This window comes from Seriola dumerili, unplaced genomic scaffold, assembly GCF_002260705.1.
Source record: "Seriola dumerili isolate Sdu_G_001 unplaced genomic scaffold, Sdu_1.0 BDQW01001299.1, whole genome shotgun sequence".
NCBI lineage: Eukaryota > Metazoa > Chordata > Actinopteri > Carangiformes > Carangidae > Seriola > Seriola dumerili.
Window position 1 is genome coordinate 1,353,670 of NW_019175554.1, and position 10,087 is coordinate 1,363,756.

General features: G+C 39.6%; 1 protein-coding gene across 1 annotated transcript; it reads left to right on the forward strand.

Annotated features, from left to right (window-relative positions):
- The first annotated feature begins 303 nt into the window (after nt 1-303).
- On the forward strand, nt 304-7,258 carry LOC111238343 (ephrin-B2a-like). The gene is made up of 5 exons (XM_022767796.1): nt 304-410; nt 1,280-1,563; nt 3,039-3,131; nt 5,810-5,908; nt 6,873-7,258. Exons 1-5 carry the CDS (start codon nt 304-306, stop codon nt 7,256-7,258), a joined length of 969 nt encoding a protein of 322 aa, XP_022623517.1.
- The last annotated feature ends 2,829 nt before the right edge of the window (nt 7,259-10,087 follow it).

Genomic DNA, 10,087 nt, shown 5'->3' on the forward strand with positions numbered 1-10,087 from the left:
CCGGTCTCCTGTACGCATGAGCCTGTGTATGGGCGGACCGGTCAGTCAGCTGATGACTAAATACTCCACACAATCTCTGTCCTCAATACACGGATTTCGTCACACGAATGATTTTCTAGCCAATTACGCACAATGTGGAAGATTTCATACAACTGCAGGAGGAAGACTGGCAACTTGGTGGGATCTCACTCAGGAATGTGTCGTCTGCGCGCACCTGGGGCCACTGGAGACATGCAGAGGCAACAGATTTTAGCCTGTTTTCATTCTGTTTTATGATACTGAGCCGTCGTGTACCTGCCTGTGATGGGGAGAAGCGCATGGAGCTGCGGTGCCGTGATCCTGCTGGCCATCATTTGCTGGTGTCGTGCCGCCACTCTGGAGTCCATCCACTGGACGAGTTCCAATGCAAAGTAGGTGGATGCTTCAGTTTCACACTCGTTGGATGCAACTTTCTGCAGCTGCTTTGTCCATGTGGTGTGAACTAACTCATTGATTCAAAGTGAAACAGAAGAGAAGCAACCCATTCACTGCAAATCAAGAGCTACAGTGTTGATATGTGAAGTAATTAGTCGATTAATGGTGCAGACCACAGAAAATGAGTTAATAACAATTATGATAAGGGATTAATCGTTTAAATTTTTGAAGCAAAACTGCCACTGTTTTCAGCTTCTCCAGTGTATGGATTTGTTCCTTTTCTCTGTTCTGTATCATTGTAAATGATTAAACTTTATTTTCCCCATTAACTGATCAATTATTTTATCAACAGAATGTTAGACAATATGAAAAATACTCCTCATATATTCCTAAAGCCCAGGGTGCTGTGCACAGTTTGCTTGATTTGTCCCATCTCCAGTGCAAAACCCAAAGATATTCCGTTTACTATCACATGAGACAAAGGACACCAGCAGTGAGAAGCTGAAACTGAGATTTTCTTTTTTGCTTGAAAAATGACTGTCATTCAGTGATCAGAATAGTTACAGATTAATTTTCTGTTGTTCCAGTAAATTGATTGGATAACTTATCTTTTCAGCTTTAAAATTGAATATCTTTGGGTTTTGTCCTCAGACAAAAACAACAATCTGTGTGAGCTTTTTTTTACTTGTGATGGGCATGTTTCAATGATTCTTAATTCTTTATTCATTGGATACTGCCAGGAGGTATTAGAGCTTTGTGCAAGCAGAGAATTAAATAATGATGTTTCAGTGTGTACTGTTTAATAGGCCATTTGCTATTAGATTTATTTCATTATATCGTTGCACTGTCACCCTCTTGCATACAGGTTTACTCCAGGTCAGGGTCTGATCCTGTATCCTCAGATAGGGGACAAGATGGACATTGTGTGTCCCCGGGCAGACGCTTCCTCGGGGGGGAGCGAGGAGTTCTACAGAGTGTACCTGGTCTCCCGAAGTCAGATAGAGAGCTGCACCATCGATAAGACGGATACACCCCTGCTGAACTGTGACAAGCCTCACCGGGATGTCAAGTTCACATTCAAGTTTCAGGAGTTCAGCCCCAACCTGTGGGGTCTGGAGTTTCTCAAGGGGAGGGACTATTATATCACCTGTGAGTTAGTCTAGATAACACCTGCCACACCCGTCACCTGTTGTTTGTCTCAGTGCATATGAACGTATGCAACATCTTACAATCAGTTGAACAGAGACACGAGCTGCTTGTTGCTACAGGTGGAACATTATTTGAATCAATGCTAGCAACTGTTTCTTTTTTTTTCTTTTTTTTCTCCTGGGGAGAAGAGGAGGCCATCGTCCTTGGCTCCCTCTCAATTTGTCAGTTTGCGTGAGAATCAAAAAAATGTGGCCTCGTTATTGGACCGCTGTCGGTTAAACCAGCATCTTAGTGGCAAGTGATGCATGAGATAGAGAGCAAGTCTGACCATGTAGCCTCATCCACCTCGCCACGCTCTGACAGCACACACTTCGCTCTGGAAGGCCAGTGTGATTCCAAGGGCTTACATGCCCCAAATCACACAAGGCTTTTACAGCATCAGGCAGATTTGATGGGAGCTTTCATGGCAACGTGGCTTGTTGCCTGTGAGATGTTGTTATCTGACCTAAATGCTGCTAACAAGTCGATGTGTGTATGTATGTGTGTGTGTGTGTGTGTGTGTGTGAAGGGGGATTGACAGGGGTGAAGCAGAGTTCTTGGTGTGTGTGTGTGTGTTTATGTGTTTTTGAAGATGTTGGTATTTTTAGTTATTGCTATGTAGGTTATGTCTTTAAAAGGCTTGCTACTAAATTAATACATTTATTTTTATTTATTCATTTTGCCCACCACCACCTAAAGCTGAAATTAAGTAGATTCATCGGTCAGTCGATTCAACAAGAAAATTACATTCAGCTGGCTGTTTAGTTGCCACTGGTCCTGCAATAAATCCTTCATGAAGGTTATAATGTTTTTATTGAGACTGTTTTAGAGAGCTGTTGATTGTGTTCATTTTTAAGGCTATAGTTTGGGGTGCTGTTGAACTGTATTATTGTAATCAGTTTCATCAAAAATTGAACATTTTAACCTTCATGATTTATTGCAGGACTATTATATTAGACTGCCTTAGTTTCAGCTAGATGTACACTGATAATCGATTAATCATATGTTATTTATGAAGGAAAATTTGCAACAATCTCTGGCTCAATAAGGGTTTTATGAGGATATTCTTTGTCTTATGTGATAGTAAAGCAAATATGTTTGGGTTTTGGACTGTTGGTCAGAAAACACAAGCAATACGAAGATGTCACATTGGGCACTGACTGTTTTTTTTTTCCTTCTTTTTTTAAAGGGAATTATTATTTGGTGCAGCCTTAGTTGCATGTTTTGTTTTTATGTGTAATTATCAATATATAATTTGTAACATCATAATTTGCGCTATGTGTGTCTGCATCTTCATGCGCAAGTGATGCAACATGCAGCAACTTAAACAGTCTTCAAAGAAATCATAATGAAACTATGTGTTGCCTGATAATCTTGTATTCGCATGATTGCGTGAAATACAAACTTAATGTTCGCCTACTCTCTCTGTATATCAGCCACTTCTACAGGGGCTCTGCAAGGTCTGGATAACACCAATGGAGGGGTGTGCAGAACTAAATCCATGAAGCTGGTGCTGAGAGTCGGCCAAAGTGAGTAATTTGTCTGTGTATGTGTGTGTGCCAGCATGTGTATAAGGCTAGGGGTGTGAGTGCAAGACAGGCACAGCTGTCTGACAAACAGTGCTAAAGGAACAACTGCAACAATAGTTTCATTCTCGTCATTATATGTGTAATGCAATAATGTCGCCTCTCTGGAATTACTAAGTGGTCAGATAATCTCGATCATCCATTCATTCTCTTGAAGAGAGATTGCCATCGTGAATTATCTCAAATCCCTAATTCAAACCACTGGCAGCTTAAGGCCATCAGTATTATCTTGCATGCCATCGTTTGGACTGGTTATTGCAGTCAATAGGGTTTTTTTTCTTTTTTTTTTGTATTAACATCAGAATAGCCAATGGTCCTTTTTTTCTTTTTTTTCCTTTTGTGCACTTATCACATACATTGAAATTTAATAAAGCAGATTCAGAGCATATCCACTACCATTACTTTAAAAGAGGAGAAATCTCTCTATAATACAATATTCACACAGAAATAATAAACCATCAAAACAATATAATAACAGTGTTATTTATCTATGTATAAGGTAAGTGACTGTATACATGAAGAAACAAGCGTTTGTAGTGTACTTGTTTATACATGTGATGTATTTTGGTGTGTTATTGAACTCCACATGATCAGAGAAATCGACAGATGCTGCATTTCTGTGTATGTTGCTGAAATGTTAAAAGCTAAATGTGTTAAAGTCTCAAAATGCAATTTTCTGCCCTCAGAAATGTGAAGTATTATTCATATAAATTATTCAAAGGAGTTAGAGATGAAAAATCAGCATTTTGTGTGTTTCTCAACTGATCATAACTGGAAATATGGGGTTGTTTTTCTGCTGTGTTTACAAACACTACTGGTGTAAACAGCAACAGAAAACATTAATAACTCAAATTTAGTTGTAATCTCTTGTTAAGGTCTGCATATATTAAAAGTCCTGTCAGTCGTTGCTGTTTCCAGTCTTGTTTTTAGATCTTCAGGATTGCAGTGACCCATCTGTTTGGTTTGTGCTTTTAGAGCTGAATGTGTAGGGAGCAAAATTTAAATGAACATCAGTGGTAAATGAATGTTAATGCAGTGAAACAAAATTTAAACTTGCGGGCTGGCTAACAGTGGAACATACAAAAATGTTGTTTACTGTATGTTGTCCTCATAAATCTATAAATGAAATGAATACATAAAAGTATTCTAAATGAAATTTCAATTTACTTTACTCAAAGGCCATAGCATGTGCATCTTGCAGTACATTTCCTGGTTGTATTTATTTGGGGAAAACTGCCTGTTTTTTTGCTGGCCTCCATATTTTCCTTCAAACTGACATCTTTCTCTACTTAAAGACACGCTCCAGGGATTTGGTGTTGCGCTCCCATAAAGCTGAGGGACTTGTGAGAGACTGAAAAAGCAGAGGTGGAAGAAGTATTCAGATCCTTTATTTAAGTAAAAGTACCAATACAGTTGCAAGTAAAAGTCCTACTCGAGAAATCCAACTTAAGTAAAAGTACAGAACCATTAATAGCAAAATGTCCTTAAACTGTCAAAGTAAAAGTATTCTCTTTGTCCCTGGCGCGGATAAATGATCATACATGACATTATTAGATTAAAGCTGATGCATCAGTATGGAAACAGCAATTTACTGTTTTAGCTGGTCGTGGTGCACCATGGTCGTCATGGTGCTTTGTATTCAGTTAATTAGTTTAGTCCTGTGGTTCTAAACCTGGGGGTCCTCCCCTCCAAGGGGTCACAAGATAAATCTGAGAGGTTATGAGATGATTAAGGGAGTAGGGGAAAAGGAAAAAACAAATCTGTTTCCATTCTTTGGACTTTGGATGAAATTTTGGCTTTGTTTTGTGAAAGACTGAATAATTTAATGATAATAATTTTACCTGACTTGAAGTTCAGAGGGGGAATTGCTGACAACATCTGAAGACATCTGAAATGCTGCTCACTGCTTTTCTCGTGAGGGGTCACAAACTAAAATGGGTGGAAACCACTGGTTTAATTTTCAACAATGTGTTGTATTTTGTACACTTGTGGCATCTTGTAAAATCTTAATTTGAATCTAAATTTGAAAGTAACTATAGGTATAGCTGTTAAATATGTGTAGTTATGTAAAAAGTACAGTAATTTCCTTCTGAAATGTTTTAGTATAAAGTGAAATAAAATGTAAAAAATACTCAAAGTACAGGTTTCTTTAGTATGGTATTTGAATAAATGTATTTAGTTACAGCAGAGGTTGAGAAATCCTTTTAGTCCCTACAGGGGTAAATCTCCAAGAATGCTGGATCCTGTACATTTCCCATAGAGGAATTACCTTTCATTAAATCCTCCCTGCCTGGTAAATGCCATGAATGTATAAGAGTATATGCCCACATCATATTATTCATGATTTGTCATTTGATGTAATTTTCTCAGACCTTACAACACTCCTCCATATTTACAATCAGTCCAGAAAGAAAGAAGCTCTTCTTGCTTTGATTCTGGGAGACTGACGCAAACATTATTTATTCAACATTGTATTTTCAACAGGACCATTTTGTCATGACATGATCCCATGGCCTACCCCACAATGACAAATGAAAATGAGACGTGAGGAAGGGTCCTAGAAGCCATATGTTGTGATTTTACTAATGTCAGCTGCTCAACTGTCCTGCTTTATATTCCAGGCTCCTCAGACCCACCTTCAACACTCCAGGAGTCCCCCACCAGATTCCCACCCACACGACCAAAGCCCAAGGCCAAGGACACCTCTGCAAAAGAAAATGGTATAAAAAAACTGATATGGTTCCTAGTGAAGGTGTAAGTCTTTATTAACAGGTCACAAATACATACGTTCATATTTAGAAAAAGGCTAAATATTTTCCTAAAGAAATGGGGCTTTGTGGTTTTTAGCAGTTGTTCGGCAAAAGGGAATAAATGTTGCATTAGTTAAGGATTGTTTTCAGCCATGAATTTGCATGGGTGAGTATTTACAGCAGCAGGACGGTGTGTGTGGGATCTACTTAAATTAAACTGCATCCCATCGTAACGAAAGAGCATGTGCAGTGATGTGGCTCACTGATATGTTTTTGATCGGGGCCAGAGAGGAATATGGTTTATCATGCTTTGGCTGCTCTGACAATACTTATCAGAAGGATCAATTCATTGTTGGTGTAATGTTTTCATGGGATTTGTTCTATGTCTATGTAATTTGAGGTAAACAGGCACCAACATGCAAAAACACTAATATAAGCCCTTAAGGAGGAATATACCTAAATTTCCGCTCACAGAATCATTGAGATGCTCCACAAAATGAAATATTTTGACCTTCCTGTTACATCTAATGCGTCTTATGGATCTACAAACAGACACATTTCAATAGAAATGAAAAACTGTATCCACGCAAGGATCAAAAAGCATTCTCTTTACTATTTGGATTTATCAATTCCTCCGTATTCCAGTTTATATACAAAGCTTCAGTGACCATGGCTCACTGGCTCACTCAGTGATAGAAGAAGGCACCAGGCTTTTTATCAGTGTGACACTAAAGATTAGAGCATATTCTCCAGTGTCCAGCTTTGACAGAGGTTTTTCATGTTTACACATACTGATCGGTCCTGTACCAGGGCATAAACTGAGTGAAACTGTTTTTAAATCTCTGCGTTGCATGTCCTTGTTTACTCTTTCATCTCAGTTTCTCCTTCCTTTTTTTTTTTTTTGCCTGGCCTTTCCTCTGTCTCTGTTTGACAGCCGCAGGATCAGAAACAGGACAAACAAACCCCAGCGGCGGCTCTGAGTCAGGACTGTTCATGTGGGTTTTCTCTGGCTGTGCGATCCTCCTTCTGGTCATCATAGTTCTGCTGGCCCTGCTGTGGAGGTACCATCACCGTCACTGTGTCCCTGAGAGCCAGCAGTCAGCCTCCGTGTCCCTCAACACTTTGGCTGTGCCGAAGCGGGACAGCATCAGCAGCGACAACAACGGCTCAGACCGCAGTGATGTTGTCTTTCCTCTGCGAGCTTCTGACAGCATGGTGTGCCGTCACTACGAGCGTGTGAGCACCGACTATGGGCCCCCTGTGTACATAGTTCAGGAGATAACGCCGCAGACTCCCACCAACATCTACTACAAAGTCTAGTGTTTTCTGCTCTAATGTCAGTCTTTGGCTAATATGTTGATAATAAATTTCAGCCCTTGTGGACACACTACAGGCTGTAGTCTATTACACAATGCTCCCATGGCTACAGTTGTAAAGTTTGTATCGTGTGAAGAAATGTGGGGAGTTTCTGCGAGAGCGGTGTTGCACTGACCGTCGACGGACAAATGTCAGTCTTATACTTGCTCCGGTCACACTGCACCGAGTGCACAAAAAGCTGTTGTACCACTTTGTTTTCTTAGTGAAGAGACAATCAGAGAGAAAACTGGTGCGTCATAACACGTCATTCAGTAGTTGTGTTCGGTTAGTTTTTTGTGAGATACGTCCGGAAGTGTTCAGCAAATACCAATTTGTTTTGGTTTTTACAAAGAGATCAGTTGTGTCTCTCTGCCACTGAATGTGGCAGCTTCAGATGTACAGTATATGTGTATTTTATTTAATTTATTGATAACCCCGTTGACAAAGATTGATATTGAACTCCTACACACTAAATTTGCGGGCGCTTGAATATAGATTTTTCATAACCGAAGTGTGTAAACTTTGTTTGAAATGCTGTTCAGTGAAATGAAAATCATGATTCTGTGGCGTTTATTAAAGTAAAAACAATTTCAAGGGATTCTGTACTCATCTTTTTATTTCATGTCAACCGCAATTTAAACATCGATAATCATTTTTAAACATTTTTTAACATACTGCACTATAGCCAGGGCTCTGTACTACAAAAATCTTCTTTTGAAATTTGATTATAACTCAACACAGGAATGGTTTTGTTATTCGTTACAGTTTAAAAAACTGGACCATTTGTCAGTAGTTTCATTTTTACTGTCACCCTGACACACAGGCTGAAAAGGAATGGAAAACAATGGAGAAGTGAAAGTTTGAACCAGAATAAATGCAAATAAATCACAGCGCACTCCCTCAATACTCCTTGTAGTTACAAAATTACTAAGCAGCACATGATGACTTAAAGCGGTAAGTTACAGCAGCACCACTATTTGCATACGACTGTGGTCCTATTCAGCATTTATAGCCAGTGTATTATATTGAAAGGACTTTCAGACATTTCAGCTGTGGTTGATGTGGAACTATTTTAAAACTAAAAACCATTTATTTTCTGAATGATTTTTGGAGGTTGAAGGCATAAAATTAGGCCCTGCCCAGAGGAGCATGTCTCTTCATTACACTTCTAATGGTGCTCCTGGGATAGTGACTGTCATTCTGCAGCTTAGAGCAGCATGATGAGTTTCTCACTCTGTCTTATTAGGTTGAATGGACAAACAAATGACATCACGCAAAATACAGTTTGATATAGTTTATTGGAAAGTGTAGCCCGAATATTTTGTAACCTCTCTGTGTAAGAGTCTTTAGTGTCTTAATAGTAATCTTGCACATAGCAGGACACAAGATACAAAAAGAAGGCTTTTTTTTCTTAGAATTTCCCCTGAACTTCTCACTGGGCTGCACTGTCATATTTGCTATAATCTCCCTATAAAAAAAAAATTCTGTGAAGGTAAAGAAAATACATTTTAACATGAAAACACTTAGCATTTAATTGTCTCACAGTCTCTCTTGTGGCGCTGTACACAGCATCCATGGGTGAACATGTTTCATGCTCCTTCGGCCACATCATGCAACACATTTTCAACCTGTCAGCTTCCATGAGCTTCCTCTCCACCAGGGACACTGTTGCCTCTGAATGCAAGAAGCCAGCCTAGAGGATGTCGAGGACATGTGCTCTGTGCATCAAACAGGGAAATACTCTGTTAAAATTAAACAGGGTCTTTCCAGAAAGATTAAGTAAACTGGCTATGTAAAAAAAAAAAACATTTTCAAAAAAGGACATTTTGACAAAATTTCCAGTAAAACTTTTGAGAGAATTAGGTTACATTCTCCACAGTGAACCACTTTTCTTTTTGGCCTGTAGCCTGATAGAAAAGGAGCTGCAGATGACAGGTGTGGGCGGCCTCATTCTTATCCTGCAGCAAAACGCAATTTACCCTCTGGCAAGCGATGTATTTAAAATATCTGAAGGAGAGTTAATAGAAAATGTGCCAAAGATAACTTCATTAATCCTTTCTATAATCGACTTCATTAATAGACTCAACATGTCTTGGCCAATCTAAACCACTCTTTATGTTTTCAATGGGGAAACATACTATCCTCACTATACAATGAACTATACGCTCTAATAAACGACACTGCGTTTGTAAGTCAATTTTTCGATCACTTTGAACTACTTGTGCACGGCTCATGCTCGCTACATTGTGAAAAAAAGAATATAACACAAATTTGCTTGTGACTCTGAAGCACTGAGGAGCGTGGTCGTTGTCTGTGTGCATGTGTGTGTGTGTCTTCCCACCCCCTCGCTTGGAGTGATCCTTGCTCTTGTGAGATGTTTTTGTCCCATGTGAAGCTTCACAGCTGAATGGGCTGCGGTCGGGAGAGGTGAGTTCAGTTGACCCCAGGGTCACACGGAGACAATGGTGGCCAGGCTTCTATAGGAAGAACAAAACAGAGACCCCCAGGCTCATGGCCCCTGTCGTGGGCGGGGCTTGGATATGGTAGGCCATTTTAGAAAAAAAGGGGCAGAAGTGGTGTTGCATGAGAGGGGATGTTTTGGATCTCAGGTACAGGCTTGAATATCATAAGTGCTACCAGCATGTGGTTTTAAGTTCCGCATTTTACCTGGGAAGTCTTCTCTCTGCTCGGTTTTACAGTAGAAATAACAATGATTTTATATTCTTCATATGTATGACGGCTTTTCCTTCATCTTCATCCTAAATAATATAAACTAGCACATGGAAGGTGCGC

Excerpts from the sequence above, each read along its gene's own strand:
- LOC111238343 (XM_022767796.1), top strand. The coding sequence starts at position 304 with ATGGGGAGAAGCGCATGGAGCTGCGGTGCCGTGATCCTGCTGGCCATC. Across the intron at positions 1,564-3,038 it reads GAGGGACTATTATATCACCT|CCACTTCTACAGGGGCTCTG; the intron begins GTGAGTTAGTCT and ends TCTGTATATCAG. Across the intron at positions 5,909-6,872 it reads CACCTCTGCAAAAGAAAATG|CCGCAGGATCAGAAACAGGA; the intron begins GTATAAAAAAAC and ends TCTGTTTGACAG.